Here is a 19,875-nt window from a genome sequence, read left to right on the forward strand (position 1 = left end):
TTTCACTTTCATTTTTGGGGTGTCTTTGATTCCCCCCTCTATAGGGTGATCATTTTCATTACTATCAAATGATGTGGCATCATTTTGTTACTAATACATCACCCACTTATCAGGAAACATATTCAAGATCATTTTTCCCCCAGTTTAGATCTGATGTGTTTTCGAAGTGTTCCTCTAATTTTTTTGAGCAGTGTATATTTGTATCTTTTCACCAAAAGCTGTTTTTCTCTTTTTTCTTGTCGAGATATTTTGATACATTTTCCTGAAACTTACGTATGTTCTACTGCTGATTACTAAAGAACGGAAAAAGGTAGAAACAACCTTTTTTGTTTTTTCGGATGGAAGACGGGAGTTTAATCTTTCTAGGTTTCTTGGTTCTTTCTAGGCGATGATGGGAGAATCATGGGTTAATTAACTAGTGGCGTTAATTCAGAAGTCAACAATCTCTTCCTGCTAGCTCTCTTTAACCTTTGAGCACAGGACAGTAGATTACCCTCCATGTTCATCATCCAAAGTTAATGACACAGTGTTACTACCACCACGTCATCATCACCACCATCATCATCCTCCTCATCAAGCTTGTACTCGCTAATCACATTTGACAGTGTGTGGCCCACTCTCGCAGTCCTCCAACATGCTGAAACAAACACTTTTTCACCGCCGATGAAACGTTCACGGTATGAATAATTCAGTTGCACTCAGTTGAACTGATCAAAGTGGGTTTGTATTATGTGTGTGTGTGTGTGTGTGTGGGGGGGGGGGGGGGGGGGGGGGTAGCAGCACAATTTCTGGTCTGCTGATTGGTAAAAAGAATAAAGCAGTTTGTACTGGATTGGATTTGACAGATGCTCCTTCCAGAACATGATTGAAGCCTCTTAATGTGATACAGACCCGACAATACGTGGAGGACCAGGGCCGTATACTGTATTGCATGTGTGCACGGTGGAAAACCATACACTTGCACCCGCATTATTGACTGATACCAGCAGTGAAAGGTTTGATGTGTGCATTTGGGATGTTGGAATTGCCCATTTCCCGTAACAACCACAAGTGTTTATGATGGTGAACAAATAAACATTTGGTTTTCTCCTGCCATTTCCTACAGAAGACATTTGCTTTTCCTGACTGTCGTTGGGTTTCCATACACTATAGCTGGGGTGTCCGAAGAGGATGACGTCACCGACTCAGCGCCGCCTCTTTGTCAAAAAGAAAAAGCATTTTCCTTGTAAGCTTTGACAATGTCCTGCGACCAGTCCAGGGTGTACCCCGCCTCTTGCCCGAAGTCAGCTGGGATAGTCTCCAGCATACATCAGTGAGGATAAGCGGCAATGGCTTTGACAATGTCATCATAAAAGCAGCTGAGAGGATGTCAAAGGTCTGAGATATTTAAAAAACAAACAAAAAAAAAAACAATGGCCTAGTAATCTTCCCTGCGATTAACTGGTGACCAGTCCAGGGTGTACCCCGCCTCTTGCCCGAAGTCAGCTGGGATAGGTTCCAGCATACCTCCTGGATCCTAATGAGGATTAAGCAGCACAGAAAGTGAATGAATGAATAATTTGTATTGAATTGTAGGGGGAAAAGCCCCTCCTGCACATCGTATAGTAGCCCCCCCATTAAGTGTTAGCAGTTCAAGTGAAGAAATAATCAAATCTTATTCTTCCGGCAAAAGTCAGTTAATTTAGTTAATTTCAGAAAACTGTGCACAGTCCCCACAATAAATTCCTTCGTAGTTATTTATTCATCATCATTTCACTTGTGCTAATGGCAGAAGATGATATTTGTGAGCATTAGTGCACAGACTTCTAACTCCTTCACACTATCTCAGAGCTCATTGTGTTTGAATGCGCTCTCACCGCTTCCCATTACACTGCAGTACAGGAAACATTGTCTCATTTATTAGGAGGGAAAATAAGAAAGTCAGGTATTGGAATCTTGGTGTAACGCACACCCCCACCCCCTTGCCCCCTCCTCCTTTTTCTCTCGCAGAAACACAAAAGAGTCCACATTGACTAAAGTGGAAAAGTTAGCTTGAGGAATGAGCACTGGATGAAACGTTTGACTTTGTGCTGCAGCTTTGCAAGTGTGTGCTCCAGAGCGATTCCGGCTTCATAAGAGAATCATTCTTTGCCTTCAGTCTGATCCGCCGTCCCTCAGCCTTCAAATATTTCACACATGAACACAAACACTGCCACAGGAAGAAGGCATTGTACTGGAGATTATGCCATGCGCGTGTACGCCGTAAAGTATACAGTAGAAGTAAATATGTCACTCCCTTATGGTCTGAATAATCATTTTAACACTGCACTACCAACATTCTCAGGTGACCTACTTTTTCTCAGCAAGTCTCACTGGCTGCTCAGTACGATACGGTTTTACACCACAGGAGTCTTTGTAGAAATATAGTAATTAGAGATACGCAATATTTGTGTTTTCAAGCCAATACTGACAACGTTCTACTTCTCCACACCAACTTTTTTATGTCTATTTTTTTTTAATTTAGATTTAAGTGTAGTTTGTGCACACCTGGAAGTAAGAAGGACTCAAACAAATCAGGATTTGACCAACTGTACCTGTTCATTTGGCTCACTATATCGCGTTTTTTCAAAAATGTATTAATGAATACATTATGGCTGTTTTGTGGCACACTATGGTCTATTAGTCAAAACATATTGAAATACAAGTGATGTGCAATATTCTGGTCACTAGGCAGCAGTAATGAGACAAAATATTAGGCATTAGCTTCCATTACATTACCTCAACACTGCATGAAGTCAGCCAGGGCGTGTTCCACATGATAGAGTGTAAAAAAGTTCTCTTATGCCTTAAGTGGAAGTGGAAGTGGTAAGTTTAGGGCTTCCTAAGTTTAGAAGAAATAAATTTGGGGCTAACGTTAGCTCGCTAGCTTGTCCCCCTCCCTCCTCCTGCATGCAGGGATTAGGGAGACACAGTGCAAATTCAGTCAATATCTATTTCAGAGATATGGTTGGTTTTGATATTGTGCTTAAAGAAAATATCGATATTTTAAAAATATCGATATATCGCCCAGCTGTAGTTCATTTTTCTCATGTGACTATGAGATCTATTTTTAAATTTTAATTATGTAAATTAAATGGTGATGCCACATATTTACATGCTCACTCCAGCAACAAAAAATCTATTCATTTTGCGTTTGATATAATGGAAATTTGTTTTTCTTTATTTTTCTCAAGCTGCATCTGCCTCCCCTGAAGACACTTTGAAAACCCGTGCTGCTGCAAGATAGATAACTTTGTTTTGTGAAAGACGAATTGTATGCATTGAAGGACTCCCCCAGTGATAACGCACCACCTTAGCCTTTGAATTGGAAAAAACAAAAAAAACAACAATCACATCCTTTGAACCAAGGCAGAAAAGCACTCGCGTTATCCTGGCACAGTGTTTTTATAGCGTTTCCTGGAGCACGTCGGAGACTCTGACGGCTGTCTTGAAAGTCGCCTTTGTTTATGCCACACACTTTTGGAAGATTGAAGCCGTCTCCCTCAGCGATTGTTTTCCTTGTTCTAAACCGTCTGATAAAAATGGAGTTTCTTTTGTGAGCAGTAGTGTGAGCTATGTGGGCTCACATAATGAAAGGGTTTTGATGTAATGTCAGAGTTGTCAGGCGAACAAAGAAAAGCTACAGCTGCTTGAGACGCTCCTTCTGGTGTCTCTTATGCGAACAAGGACTTCTCGTGCTGCGTTTGACTTGCCTGACCAGACGAGTGAACTCTTCTTCAGTGCATTGTTTCTTCTACGTCACACGGCTTTAATCACAGCCAATCATATCCCGCGTCAGTGTTTCCTCATTGTTTTGTGTGCTTGAAGTGGAATTCATCACACTGCGGGCTATTTCAACCCGTAGGGATACATAGAATTTTTAAATGTCTCTCCGCCACAGATGTTTTTATTGATGATCATATCCAACTTTTAAATGTCAACTACTTATCTGCCACTCTTTTGGTGATAAAACTGTATGCAGTGATACTTTGGTTTAAAGGTTTGACGGAAACTGAAATGTATGAAAAAAACGAGGCGATTTGTTTTTTTTCCATAGGAAATAAAGAAAATCCAATTATTATCCCTCGTTTATTGCGGTTAATTGGTTCCAGACCTGACTGCGATAAGTGAATTTCAGTGAAGTAGGATTCATTATTAATAAATTGAATATTTTTATAGTTAAGAGCATGGAAAAACCTGTTTATGACTTTCCAAATACCATTTTTACCATTATTAGAGCCCTCTAGACACGAAATAACAACCCTATAGTCATTTTTACAGTCATACTACCCAATATAGTAGATAGAATCAGAGAAAATAAGTCATTTAAGACATAAATAAGACTCGTGCGCAGGTGTGTTTCAATAAAAGTCTTCTGGACATGTGGGCAGGAAGTTACGTCAGGGATTCAGAGTGGAGTTTTAGTTGGAGTACGGCCACAACAGTAGCCCGTCTCATTATTTATGAAGATGCCTATTATTAGTATTATTATTATTATTATGATATTATCATTGTGCCGGTTGTGAGATAATGATAAAATAATAAAAGCCTGTCATTGGAGATCAAATCTGGTGTGTGTTGTGTTACTAGTGACCTGTTGTGCCATGCACTGTTCATGTTTGTTAACATGATTGTGCTCCAAGTGTTGAAAAAGGTTGGACGTGTTACCTTTGGACACAGAAACTATTTTTCTGCAGTGTTCGCACTTCACTACATTTTGGTTGATGTCATCCCCTTCAAAGCCAAAGTGTGTCCAAACAACTGACACGGAATTCCTTTTGGGAACAAGCTGCTCACTTTGGACTGTCGACTCTATCGACTTTGCGAATGTGCGCTGCTGAGTCTTCCTCCACGTTTCTGTGTAGTGTAGCTGTCCGACTGGATGGGGTAGTGTCACGTGTTTACTTCTTCTCTCGGTGTTCTGGCAGCCTTGACGCTTTGCGATCCCCTGGCGGCCTCATGTAACTACATGGGGGAAAAAAACAAAATAAACCACATGGCAGTTTTACGTCGATTAGAAGCTGTGAATGTTGGTTTTGGTTATTATTCAATCGATTGCCCAGAACTAATGGGGGTGTTATTTCATGTGTAGAGGGCTCTAATAATGGGATAAATGGTATATAATAAGTCATAAAGAGGTTTTCTACGCAAAAATATTGCGTTTCTTAATATTGAATTGTACTTCACGGGAATTCATGGTTGGGTTTGGGACCAATTAACTGCGATAAACAAGGGATTACTGATATGATCAATTATTCATAACTTCAGTGTCTTTGAGACGAAAGCTTGCGGCTTTTAAGATGCATAGTAAAGTTTGCACATCCACTTCAAGATTCGGCATCCAATCACACGTTATCGTTCAGTCGCCATGTTGTGTCACAAAGTGATGTGACAAAGGCCTAACCGAGCAACCTTTTATGTCTCGGATTGGGGAAGTTGCTGCCGTTACAGACTTTGTAGTCCTGCATCCAAATCTACTGCTCTTGTAGCAATGGCCACTGATGGAATGCGGAATCATGACTTGCTCGGCAGTTTTTCTCCGCTAAAATCAATGCACATGAAGCTCATGAACTTTCACTATTCAGCCATTGCTGAGAAGGATCATTACCACAATGAGTTTCACATTTCCACACTCAAGAACATCAAGCTAAGGAACCTGCTGAGCCTGCAAAAGGCTGAATTCAGAAAGAACAGTGAAATCATGGCGGAGCAAGCCGAGGAAATCGCTCAACTGAAAGAAAGCCTTCAAGGCCAGCAGGCAGAACTTCAGCAGAGCAAGGTGAAAGTCAAGAAGCAGCAAGCTCAAATGTTTTCACTGGAACAAAGTGTTCAGGAGCAGCTCACTGAGCTCCAGCAGAGTGAGAAGAAAGTGCAAATGCAGAAATCTCAAATCTGTTCACTGGAACGTGCTATTCAGGAGCAGCAAGAGGTGCTCCAGCAAAGCGAACAGAAGGCCCAAATGCAAGAGGCTCAAATCGCTTCCCTGCAACAGAATCTCCAGGACCAGTTAGCGCAGCTGGAGCACAGCGAGCAGAAGGTGGAGGTACTGGAAGAGAAGTTTCAGAGTTACATCGAGTCCGCCGAGCAGGACAAACGCAACCAGAAGGTTAAAGAGGAGATGCTGATGGACACCCTGCGAGCGTGTCAAGGCAGGCTGAACGCACTGGATGACCAGATAAACAAGAAGAAGGACCACTTCTGGTCGGGCATTTGGAAAGGAAAAAAAACGTCTGAGAAACAAGAAAAAGATGAGAGGAGGAAGTGGGAGAGTGAGAAGGCTGAAAAGAAGGAATTTAATACGAAGCTGAAGAGTGAGGAAGAGATGACATGGGACGAAAGGTTGGAGAAGAACAGGAAAGAGACTCCAAAACAAGCACGACAGCAACGTAAAGTGGCTTTTAACATTTGACCCATTAGCAGTATATGAAGAGCACTTTCTCTACTGTTGAGATTACAGTTACAATCCTAGTCATTAAAGAATGGGGGGGAAATAACATGCATCTTTGCGAGTCTTATTAAAAAATTTAAAAAAACAATGTCTGAAAGGGTTAGATTAGATGAACAGTTATTGTCATGACATACTGTATGCACAAGTGCAAGCTAATGAAATGTAGCTTGGCATCGCACCAGAAGTGCAATAAACGGCAAGTGCAGAATTACATACTGTATGTACACAATTTTTACAGGTCAAATATGAGGTACATATTCATTTGCACACTTTTAGCCACTATATTGTATCTGAAACAAGATGACAAAAGTAGACATGTTCAGGGAGACTAGCAGCATGCTATTTCTGTGCTCTGTCGGGGGCTTAAACGAACCACCATGCAATAATACAAAGTGCATTACACTGGATTCAGTCTTAAAAAAGTCAAGGGTTGAGGAATATCCTTCCATCCATCTTTTTACGCTTACCCGAGGTTGGGTTGCCGGGTCAGCAGCCAAAGCGGGGAGCCCAACTTCCCTCTGCCTGGTTACTTCGTGCAGCTCCTCCTGGCGGATCCCGAGGCGTTCCCAGGCCAGTTGAGAGACATAGTCTCACCCTCCAGCGTGTCCTGGGTCTTCCCCGAGGCCTTTTACTGGTCGGGCGTGCCCTGAACACCTCCCCAAGGAGGCATCCTGACCAGATGCCCGAGCTACCAAATCTGGCTCTTCTCAATGCGACATATATGCAATAATTGGCCTACAATAAATTGCAGATAAACAACATTGACATTATTTTGAGACCATTTTTTTCCATTAATGTAATGATAATAAATGGCATCATAATGCGAGTACACTATATCAAAAGCAATGTCATCAAAAGCGTTTTAATTGTGAATTGAGTAAAGTATTCTTCAATGACCACTAGGTGTCAGTGTTCAGTGAGACGGGCACTAGACTTGTCACTAAGGTTCCCTAGTGAACACATTCATTGTGACACTGCCGGAGCAGGAGTGTTATTTACGTCGTACATGGCTTATATATTCTTATTCTGTCTACTACAGGTATATTGGGTCATACGAGTGTAAAGACATTTAAAACCACTAGGAAGTAGAAACGTGTGAGTTCATGTTATTTATGTTCAACATGTCTTACTTTCTGTGATTATATCTACTATACTGGGTAATAGAAATGTAAAAGTGACTATAGGAGGGCTGTTTCATGTCTTGGGGGCTCTAATAATGTTAAACTGTATTTAGAAGGTCCCAAACAGGTTTTCTATGCCATAACTATGAAAATATTCCATTTATAAAGAAGGAATCCTACTTCGTCGAGATTCACTTGTTGCGGTCGAGTCTGGAACCGATTAATCCTACACCACCTCCATGTCTCAGCATTGGCTGTGTAGTGTTTCACACTGCTCGAGTTTAAGTTGTATAAATTGCTGGTCAATGTGCTCTTTTCAATCACTCTGTAGTGTGCTGGGATAGACTCCAGCACCTGCCAGACAATGGACACTTGCCAATACTCTACTAGTGGATGCTGGTGTGGTCCCTCCTCAGTCTTTCAAAAGGCCTGACTTGATGCTTTGAGGACACCCGGTGAAATGAAGCCCCGGCTCTCTTTTCTGTCGTGCAGAATGGAAAGGCATTAATCTGGCCCAGTTGGACACACTGAAATTAATGATCATTTACTCGGACGACATAATCGGACTTCACGCTGGCCTCCGATACTAAATTGCTTCTTTTGTTCCGCAAGATTCCGGTGTTTTTCTTTGCCGTCCCTCTCCGTCATTGTCTGTCTCTCTCTTGCTCAACTCGGCTGTTTTCTCTTCCCCAGGTTGCTCTCTGTTATTGGTCATTAAGCGTTTCCATGGAAACAGCCACTTTGGTAGGAATTGGCATGCTGTAAAAGCAGCCCCGTGATGATGCGTTGAGAACCGTCTTCCCTCTGGTGCAAGATTGTCGGGTGTGCTTTGCCACTGCAGACCTGTGAGGGGCAAGCTGGCCCAGCGCTGAGGTTCGAAAGGGACAAGCTGATGCATTTCAGCTGGGGTGCATAGGAAAGGTCACAGAGGTCACCCACACCCATATATAGGAACACGTGGCTGAAGACGTCCCCTCTGTCGCTTATGTGTCAGCTAGGGTTTGTATAGCTGAAATGCTGTCACTGCTCAGAGCAGTGACCCTGTTGGCAGGTCACACACTGTGTCTATGTAATTAGGCTGTGCTCTTTGTGTAATGACTTAACATGGAGCTGCTCTCTATCAGGCTTAGCAGGCGTGCTCACGGTAGGGATTGAGGAAAGACGAGGGAAAGCCTGGAGGGATGGGTTTGTCATGTCGTAGACTGACACTGAAATCCTGGGTCAGCCAAAGTCCGCCTGGACAAGAGAAGGGTGTATATAGTTGACGGAGGTTTGAAAGACATGCACCCTTAAATTGGATTCCTCACGTTTTACTCTGGTTTTTTTCTCCCCACCAAGGAGCGCATACAGAAAAATTGAAGGACGCAGGGACCACGGTCCGTCTAACTTAGGGTCATTGAATTTTCTTTTCATGAATGGGAATTAAATCATAAAATATTTGAATTTCATTTTGAAATAAACAGTGTTTATATATATACAGTGTTCCTTCGTTAATCGCAGGGGATTGGTCCCGAAAATAGCCCGCAATAAAAGTGAAGTGAAATCCATGAAGTAGCCAATATATAATATAATATATTTTTGTACAATTATGTTATAAGGCTGTAAAACCCCTCACCATACACTTTATACACTTTTCTCAGACAGGCTTTCATATTTTATCACGTTTCTCTCTTGTTTAAACACACTCAAAGTTCAAATTTCATTTCAATTTTAATGCTCAACCTACGAGATTGGACACACGTATTTCACTCCTCTGATCGTGGATTGTCCTGGCGCTGTTAGGCCGTAGTGTTTTTGTATCCTTTTTAAAACATATTCCTCCTTGTCGTTCTCCATGAACCGACGATTCATTTACAGTATTCCAGGCACCCTACAGCCGCGTAACTTCGCTAGCAGCTAGCGATCATACAACAGGAAACAGGCAGTCCTGCACAAGGATATTGATTGATTGACAATAGTCTACAGCCAATCAGAACGCAGAACACAATGGGCGGGTTCTCCCTTAGCCATTCAGGACTGTTGTGGCCGTATAATTACTGAGATGAACTGGACACGTATTCAACTTTAAAAAAATCTGTGAGGGAACACCGTACAGGAAATGAAACTGAAATTCAACACGTGTTTAGTTTTCAGTGTCAAAAAGCAGTAACTCCATCTCAAAAAACAGTTTGACTTTTATTGTATATTTCATATAAGAAAAAATAAACAGACCAGAAACAGATGTTTTTTCATCACTTCGGACACCGGAAGTTTTCATTTTTTAAGAAGAGTGCAAATGATTACAACTGTGCCTGTGTTGTATTTCTGGCATGTGGGTTCAATTAAAGCAGACGACAAGCTTTCTTTTTTCACAACTCATTGTAACAACCGCAACCTCCAGGTCCATTCGCCAACACTCGGGCCAGTTCAATTGGATACACAATTCTTTGTGAGTCCGGTGAAGTCCGATCTTCACAATAAAAGCACAACTTGCTCTGCTGGGAACAATGCATTGTGGGAACAAGTTGAAATAGTTGCTTTTTATTTTAAACTCGTATTGGTACTTGTCTTGTATATTTCCTAGTTACTTTTGGAGTGTTAAGTTGCTGTGTGATGATTTTAGCCTTCTATCTAAGGTGACACCGTGAGTCAGACAGTTGTATTGAGTAATGACCTCCTGCGATTTCCGATGGGTTGACAAGCTCGTCGTGAGTTCACTTATAGCTCATGATTGGCTCCTGTCAAAGAAGGAGCTTCCGTTTCCTCACTGACTCGCGTTTGGCACAGTATTTAAATGATTAGTAGAAGTTCTGAAGTACAGGAGGTGCCACGAGATGAGAGCATGGTCATAAATTGGCTGCACGGCTGTATAAGCCGCAGGGTTCAAAGTTGAAGAAAAAAGTAGCGGCTTATACACTGGAAATTACGGTATGTAAAAAGAATGATTTTTTTTTAAGCCAAAAGTCTCACATAAGCAAACCTCAAGTCTAAATGAACTTTCTATTTTGTTATTTTGGAAACTGACATGATTTCAGTACATCTCAAGACACATGTTTTTGTGATATACACTCTCAAAAATAATACAGTAAAATGTCCAAGGTAGAACACAGTGCATTTTCCCTAAAGAAAAGAATGGGCAGAAAATAATAAAATAATCTAAGAATAGTAGAGTAATATAAACTAATACACACATGTCTGCTACTGTGTAAGGTTTAGCACACATTTTGCATGTCTACTGATTAATGCGCTACTTGACACATAAGCATGCCATCCTAACCCATTTGAATTATAAAATGACATCGCATTGACCTCTGCCGCTCCAGTGGCTTTGCAAAACCCTCAGCTCATTATTATCCATTTCGAATTTACTGATGTGTTCCTAAGTTGGCTTCGCAAGGGAGCTTTAAAGTAGGATGTGTTTTATTTTGTCTGCAGGAGCATTAAAGTCTGACAGAGAGGAAGTCTTTTTTTTTTTGTAAAATGCAGAAATACACAAGTGGCCTAGTTGATAAAACTTGGCTGAGGTGGTCTGCAATGTGAGAGTGAGCAGTGAGGGAGAAATGCAATGTGTTGAGTAGCCTGAAAGTGCAGAAAAGTCAGCATTAAAGGCATGATAAGAGTGCTCGGTTTTGAGCGTGTTTATTGTTGCCGTTGTAGTTGGCTGTGGTGGACACACGCTAATAGATGATCATAATAAGCTGCAAAACATTAGGCACTTCTTTCTGTATGGCGCACTGCGCTAAATCAATATTCGACAGTGTTATGAAAAGAAAAAGAATATTAGGATGTCACAACACACTTGGTTCACGAGGCGATAAACGAGAACGAGACAAGGCAAGATTTTAACATTACTTTAAAAAAACATATGTAAAAATGATAGGATATCCATCTATCCATCTTCTACTGCCTATCTGAGGTTGGGTGGCGGCCACAGCCTAAGCATTGAAGCCCAGACTTCCCTCCTCCCGGCCACCTTGTCCAGCTCCTCCAGGCCGATCCCGAGGCGTTCCCAGGCCAGTTGAGAGACATATAGTCTCTCCAACGTGTCCTTGGTCCTCCCCAAGGCCTCCTACCGGTGGGACATGCCCTGAACACCTCCCCAGGGAGGCTTCCGGGAGGCGTCCTGACCAGATGCCGAGCCACCTCATCTGGCTCCTCTCAATGCAGAGGAGCAGCGGCTCTACTCAGTTTCTCCAAGATGACAGTGCTTTTCATCTTATCTCTAAGGGAGAGTCCAGCCACCCTATGGAGAAAACTCATTTTGCCCACTTGCACCCGTGATCTTGTCCTCCTTCTTGTTCTTCTTCTTGTCACATTTTAATCTCACGAGATCTTGTGATGCCCCTTCTTATTATGCAATGTTTGGATGTAGATCTGTTAGCTCATTGGATAGTGCAGGTGTAGAAAATGAAGTGTGAGCGTGCTTGTCTGTGTGTATTTTTCTGTCAATTGTATAAAAACAAGCAAGTAACACGCCAAGCTCACACTTAGACTGATGGACAGGTGCCAGGCTTGGTCAACAGCATGCCAGTGGAGCTTCATTAGTCAAATGAGTGCATGGAAGAGGAGGAGGAGACAGCAAGACAACTCCACCCCTCAGGCTCCATCTCAGCAGGAGGACCTCCACAGCCCGCTCGAAAGAATACACACACACACACACAACCATGCAAACACAGTCACGCGTGTAGAAAAATATAATGCGCTGTTTCACATATTTTAAGTCTTTTAGCGCGTAGTAGCGTGAAATCATGCGCACAACTTCTATCTCATCACTTCATTTATTATCCCTTTTAAAATCCTGTTCTCTGAGTGACTATGTAAATACAGTATATTTTCTATGCATGTTTTAATTGGAGTATATTTAATCTACTGAGCTCCCTTAGTTGGAGACTTGAGGTGTTGACTGGACAAGGGAGTGAGAAGGTAAGAGAAACAGTGTCCAGACGCATTATAGAGAGGATATTTTTTGCAGCTGTTTATTTGAGAAATCCTTGTGGATGGAGGAAAGCAATTCTCTTCCATCAGCAAGTTAATAAAAAGCCTGCAGTTTATCTCTGTCTAAAAGACAAATACCATGACAGAGGATGGAAAGGGAAGGGAAAGGAAGGAAGGGAGGAAAAGGAGCAGGGGAGGCTACCACACATTTCATCTCATCCTTCCCTCCTGCTGCAACTCACTTATACTATGAATCTTTGTGTGACGGGGCAACAAGGTCCAATTGATTGACGTCTGCATGGACTTAAGGCTGCATTTGCACATGTAGTTTGGTACTGGTGCCTCTTTTCTGGTGAGTCAACTCCGTGAGAAACTATCAGCTATTTAGCACGTTAGCTTTCTTTGTCGAAACATGGAACGTGGTCCTGGAACTGGAACTAATCGATGTGTTACAACTAGGCCTGTCAAAATAACACATTTTGCTGGTCGATAATTGTGCTACAAAATATCAACAACATGCGATAATTTCGTAATTTTTTTTAATGTAATTTTTCATAGATCATGAGGCGTAATGCACACTTGAACCACTAGATGGTACTCAAGTATCCCGTACCGGTGTGAGCTTCAGTTCGTTACTTGCTTGACACAGAAGTTCTGAGAGCATTTTTTCATAATTTTTATGGCATAATGCGAGTACATCGTATCAAATGCAGTACTGTCTGTAGTGTCGTACTGTCTGTCAAACATTTCTAACATTTTCCGAAATGTTGGCTTTTCCAGAGTATTGAATGGTTGCATTTCTCTTGCAATGTAGCGAGCCACACTGTCTGTGAGTGCGCGCCACATTGCGCTGTTTTGCTTGCATTTACATTGCCGACCAAACGCCTCAGTAAGCGCTGACTGTCGGGACGAAGGGTCTGTTGCACCTCCAGCGGTATTTTTTCAAATGCGACGTATCGGTTCATCTGTGCGCTGATCTTGTTCATTCTGGTTAAACCCGGAATATTCCCACACTGCTGATGTTGCGTTCGCCTTAGAAACGACCACTTCGGTGCCTTGATTCATGTTAGCATATGCTGCCTCAAGGCTAATTTTAGTCCTCCAGTGTCGCAGCCTGCATTGGCTCACTAATAGCCCCGCCTCCACAAAGATGCCGAATGAGAGGACAGAGAGATCACTCTGAGCATTCATTCTATGATAGAATCAATGCACACAGACATGCAGAGTGAACCCTCTGGTCATCCAGCTTGTGTAGCACCGACAGACTAGCACATGGAGCACACACGCACATACCTGTACGTGTCAATTTATCAAGCGCTTATAATTATCGATGTTTTTTTTAGTGTTCGATAAATCGATATGTTCCTTATCGTGACAGGCCGTTACAACACTTTTATTTTGAATGTTGATCCGAAACCGGTGGAGAAGCCTTAAGGCTTAAGAAACATGACTAATTGCCAAGTGGCCACAGGTGTGACAACACGCTAAGGAAATTGTATGTGTAGCGTTACGTAAAATTTAGTGGTCAAATATGTTTTGTGGCTCCAAGTGGGTTTAAATTTGGTGGCAACGGGCCAAACCTGTCGTAAGCGGTCTCGGTTTGTTCTCTGTTTGGTGCACAACAGGATTCGGATGATTCCGTTCGCACTTGACCAAACCAACTGTACTAGCAGGGCAAACATTCACTTCAGAAGAGTTCATTTTGACCAAAGCCAACATGACAAGTGTAAACGCAGGCTTAAATTCTGCTTACATGGCTAGTAGCTGTGCACAGATCACTGAGGACTGTCCATCATTCTGGTTGGTCGGGGTTGGTCGGTAGCCAGTATCTGCTCACACCGACACGTGTGTGCCCTTTGGGTCCAATGTACACATTATTATGACGACACATTGTTATCCTTGTTTGAGTGCCCTGCATGGCTTTGGCAGTCATTGAAGTATGCTGAGATGAAAACCTGGGCAATTATTAGTGCTTCATGTTCTTTTTCACATTACTATGTGAAATGACCATCTTTTTATGCAGTTTTGTTTCAGAACAGTACAGTGTAAGCAGCCCCCGCAGGCTTTTTGTAGCAGAAAACAGTTGTATGTCATTGAGATTAGCTTAGCTTTATTGGCTTTTGGGGGTTTGTGTGTGTGCGTGTGTGTGGGCGTTTCTCTTTGTTCACACCTGTTTGGATCACACCGTCGACAATCCCTCTGATAGTGTCACGGACCCCCTCCCCCTGTTCAATGTCACCCTTCCCTTATCTCAGACTCTCCGAATGGGGTGTATGTAAACATGTTAGCCCGGCCTTTGTTTCCACTGACGTTAGCCAGGGTGCGGCTAGCTCAGAGATAAATAGCCAGTGTTTCCCCCTGGGACCGTGTTGGCATCATGTCTTCTTCTTTTCACTCTTTGTAATTTACGTACCTTTTATCGCGCGTCTCTGGTAGACCTTGGTTGGCACTTCCTCTTCTTATGAATACAGCGGTCACATTTAACAGGAGCCACTTGTTGTGGGACGTCAAGGGTACACAATTTACAATGATAATTATTCCCCTCAAAATGTCCGATACAGATTACAGTTGAATGATAGTGTTGCACCAGCATTCACATTTCAGCAGCCATTGGTATTCCAGTGTATCTTATAGACGGTAAATTTAGATGTTTTAAACGAACATTTTCGTCCAGTCTTGTCAAAAAAAAACTCAGCATGACTCGTCATGCTGTAGTCATCAAAGAGCCGTTTAGCTCTTCACCGTCTCGTTTTTGTAATGGAAAAAAAGCTTTGTCAACGAAATCATTTCTTTGACGATGGCCTCTGTAGCTGTAGGTTGACTGCTTTTGCATGTGCAGTAGTGTGGGTGTTTGGTCCAAACTGTCTAAATATTTATAATATAAATATTTCTATTTATAAATGCTTCTAATATCCCCGTCATTCCATGTACGCTAATGTAGTTGGGGTAGCTGCGGTTTGGCTGGTGCTCGACTAGCTGCCAACTTGACCCGTTTATGCTCACGGCTAATTAGTACTACTTTGTGGCGACCGCACGCTGACGTCTGCCTCGTTCAGTTAGCTACACATGCTAACAGAGTTACATCCCTTGTAGAATTAAGCCTCGCTGACAGCTTGTGTACATGTTTTCCTACTGCTGACACTCTCATCAGTCTGTTTTTCTTCTGCCATTGTCTCATTAGAGCGTAAAACTCTTCCCCGAAACATGACATCAACTGTAGCAGTCAATGTCTTTGCCCCCCGCACCCCACCCCACCTCAATGTGTCAGGCCTACCGGAGGCTTCAGGTCTTATTTAGCTGCAAGAAGCTTCTGGTGTGTTGTGTCTTATCAAGCTCCCCTGAGGGGACGCTGCTGCTATTGAACCGGTTCCGGGGGGCTGGAGGAAGCCCAGTCTGCTCAGCCAAGCCCACTAATATTCCTTAATGATGCGGCATCTGTCTCTGTCAAGACAGCCGGACGAGGCCTATTGTGGCTGACTTCACAGAGAGATAAGCAATCCTCTCTGCTACACACAGGCAACACGACTAACACGTCAACTGTAACGGCACCACTGCTACCACTCTTTCACCAGTGTTGCTGGTTTTTAGGGACGGGACCGTTAATATGCCATCCTGTAATAACCATTAGAGAATAATGGAGAATCAGCCAAAAGTTGGCCGATTGACGATCAAGTCATTGGCGATTTCTGTTGTGCAATGTCCACACGGAAACGTTCCTGGTATTTTCTGGGGGGTTAAAAAAATTGCGTGCACACTGTGCCAGATTAGTAAATAGCTGCATCCTGACGGGAACGGATAACTGGGTGAAAATAATGTAATACACAAGGCACACCTACATGTGGCGCTGCAAATAGACACACAGATGAAGTCACGCACACACCAAACCATAGAGAGAGAAAAAAAAGAGTGCATGCGCATAAGCTGGTCGTCCCCTGCTTTCCAACGCTCGTATAGACTTACCACAGAGTGGAATTACTTCTGCGGGTCAGTTTGGAGTATACGACAAGAAAATATCAGGACAATGCCAACTGGGGTGAGTCATGCCAGTAGAAATATTCACATATTATGTTAGTCGTCAAAGCTCGCTTTTGGTCACATAACGGCGATGGGTTGATGACATCATCGGTTACGCTTGTTGTCTACATGGAAACGACAAGCCAGTGTTTCCAGATTTTCCCACTCGGGAAGCCGTTTTCAAAAGATGCGTTTCATGGCACCCAGAATGCCTTGTCCGTGTGGATGAAAGGCTGAAACGATCAAATACTTTTTGTATCGGATACCATTTTGACCTGAAAAGGTTTCCGTGTGGCTAGCCCCTAAAGGACCATGTAGTCAAAGAGAGCTATGTTTTTCATTTCCACTTTCTCATGCACTTTAAATCATTACTAAAGTTTGAAAAAAGTATTGAATATGAGTCAAATAACACCCCGACGTCTTTGCGCTTAAATGACAGCTCCAGCTACAATTGGAGCATTTACAGTACTTGCCACTGAGTCCAGAGAAGGGGCTCTTCTCGCTGTTAAATGTGAGATTGTTTTGTTTTTTTAACGGTGTTTGTTCTGGCCTGTCGTCGCCCTCTTGTCTTTCCATCTGTGTGTTTACAGTTTTGGCACACTGGGACCAGCCATCACGGCTTAATGATGAGCATGACAGAACGCGTGATGCGAGCGAGCTTGTTACGAAAGCGCGAATTGTGAGTCCTTTCACGTGCGTCCTCGGTGCCAGCAACAGCATATTGGCGGCAATTGGCAGTTGCTGTGACTGTCATATCCTGTGTGAAGTGTTATAGCGACAGAAGGTTTGATTGGCCGTCGGCTTCTAGAACCACCTCCCTCTCTCGTCTCTTGACTCTGAGAATGACTGGCCTGCACTGAAGGCCGTCCAGGCTTCGCGACCTACAGCCAACTGCAAATGATCCTCTTTTTAGATTTAATGGGCAACACCAAACAGTCTTATGGTACTGATTTATTGTGGTAACAAAACAAATGCTTGTTTTCTTTTGGTGGGCTTGTACTGTGGAATTTAGTACAAAAAAGATGGTGCCAGTTGTGGTGTAATGAAGTGCTTCATCTACAAAGGCTAGGCTGAGCTAAAGCCCAGCATAGATTTTGTTGTGTGACAATAGTCTAATACAGGGCTGTCCAAAGTGCGGCCTGGGGCCCATTGGTGGACCGCAGCTGTTTTTTTATTGGCCTGCAGCAAATTCTAAAAGTACAATTTCACAAGAAAACAACAGCAAAAATAGAAAAATCAGCAGTAATTTTACAAGAATAAAGTCAGAATATGTGGAGAAAGAAGTTGCAATCTAACCAGAAAAAGTTATAATTTTACGAGAATAGCACTGTCATATGATGAGGAAAAATAACGTCATTGTACCAGCATAAAATTAAAATATTAAAGAGACGTTTTTTCCCCCAGTTGTAATATTATGAAAAACAAAACAACAAATAAAGTTGTTTTTGGAAAATTGGGTTGAGGAAAACGTTATGTCACAAGAATAAAGTCCAAATATAATGGGAATAAAGTCATAGTTACAAGAAGAAAAATTACATAAAGTGAAAGAAAAACAGCCAAAAAAAAATAGTCAATATTTTATCGGCAATACTTTGTAGATAGATACTTTGTTGATCTCCAAGAGAAATTCACAGTTGTACAATAGAACAATAGGACAATTATTGACCACCAAATTTGTTGCGGTGACAGGCCAACGCTTTTTCACATCCATCACGAAGCACAGATGAAGGTTTTTCTGAAATATAGATAACTTCTTAGCATATATTAGTACATGTCTTGCCTTACACAATATCAAAGTGGCCCTTGCATCCTTTCATGTTTCACAATGCGGCCCACGCTGGAAAAACGTTTAGACACCCCTGTGTAATACACCAACAATGTGGTAGTATAACTAACACGACATGCTGTGAAGGCTACCTTTACCTTATGGAACCTCAATTGTAATCTGCCATCGTTAGCCAAAGGCTACCAATAACTGTAGTGTGTTTAATTGACTCTGTTAATTGCAATCAATAAAGCAGGTAGTGAGGCATAGATCCACTGGTAAATGAATAAAAACCATGTCTTTGCTCTAACTGTGTACATATTTATCATTTAAATGAATTGAATTTTCAGCTCGTTGTGTTTACAAGCAACAGTCTGACATGATTTTAGGCATGCAGACATGTTCACGGCCCTTCAGGCTGCCTGACTCTGCCTCGAGCGAAACAAGATCGTAATCCTCTCTGGCCGATCACAGCCAGTTTTTACCAACCTGATGCTGATTTGCCGGCTCAGTCAGTCTGGACTGCATTTCTTCTCTGCGTGATGCTTTAGATCAGTCTTGTCTTTTGTTTCCCCTGAGGCGTCTGTCGTCAACCATCCACCATTTGTCTCTGTGTTTTTACTAAAGCACTATGAACTGACAAATACAATAAAACAGCCTATCCTTGGGCAAACTGTGCAAAATGCCAGAGAAAGTGATAGCGTTGCTGTTTTATGCGGTAGTAAATGATACAAAAGAAGTTAGCAGGTGGATTTCCTTGTTTAACTTGTTTATTAAATAGACGGACGATGTGTAGAATTGCATGTTATGTAACCATGCCGACTTGCTGTGCAAAAGTAAAAGTGGTGATGGTGGCATAGACCTTAAAACCATGTTTATTAGCACGCTATACTAGTTTGTTGCAGCGTTTATTATCCACTGCAGAGAAGAAAGTAGCCTGCTAGCTAATGTATAGCACAATGGAACCTCGGTAACCTCATTAACCGATCCAGAAGGTCAGACTCAAGCTGAAACGTACTCCAACACATTTCCCATAAGAAATATAGTCGTCCCTCGTTCATCGCGTTTAATTGGCTCCAGACTCGACCGTGACAATTGCATTTCCGCAAAGTAGTATTCAAAAAAAATAAATGGAATATTTTCGTAGTTATGGCATAAAAAAAAATGTTTAGGATCTTCTAAATCCGATTTTCAACATTATTAATGACCTCTAGGCATGAAATAACATCTGTATAGTCACCTTTACATTTTACGACAGAGTATTAGCGCCACACTGGGGGGGGAGAAAATGTGAGATTTCGAGAATAAAGTCATAAATTTACGAGAAAGAAGTCGTAATATTACGTGTTATGGTGTCATACATATCAGAGGGAAAATAGAGCATCCATAGGTATGAATGTGAGTGTGAATGGTTGTTTGTCTATATGTGCCTGTTGCCCGAAGGCAGCTGGTATAGGCTCCAGCATACCCCCGCGACCCTAATAAAGAGAAGCGGCATAGAAAATGGATGGATGGGTAGCACGTTAAAACACTTCAATTTAATACGACATTTGAGAAAGAAACACTTGACGGAGTGTGGTGAGTTTTCGAGGCTC

General features: G+C 42.3%; 2 protein-coding genes across 5 annotated transcripts in view; both read left to right on the forward strand.

Annotated features, from left to right (window-relative positions):
• cacna2d2a (calcium channel, voltage-dependent, alpha 2/delta subunit 2a) overlaps positions 1-19,875 on the forward strand; it is a 211,760-nt gene that overhangs the window by 32,402 nt on the left and 159,483 nt on the right. The window lies entirely within an intron of this gene.
• LOC129185982 (tropomyosin-like) lies at positions 861-10,165 on the forward strand. The gene has a single exon (XM_054783718.1). It carries the CDS (start codon positions 5,510-5,512, stop codon positions 6,425-6,427), a length of 918 nt encoding a protein of 305 aa, XP_054639693.1. The 5' UTR covers positions 861-5,509; the 3' UTR covers positions 6,428-10,165.

The sequence above is a fragment of the Dunckerocampus dactyliophorus genome, chromosome 8 (assembly GCF_027744805.1).
Source record: "Dunckerocampus dactyliophorus isolate RoL2022-P2 chromosome 8, RoL_Ddac_1.1, whole genome shotgun sequence".
NCBI classification, from domain to species: domain Eukaryota; kingdom Metazoa; phylum Chordata; class Actinopteri; order Syngnathiformes; family Syngnathidae; genus Dunckerocampus; species Dunckerocampus dactyliophorus.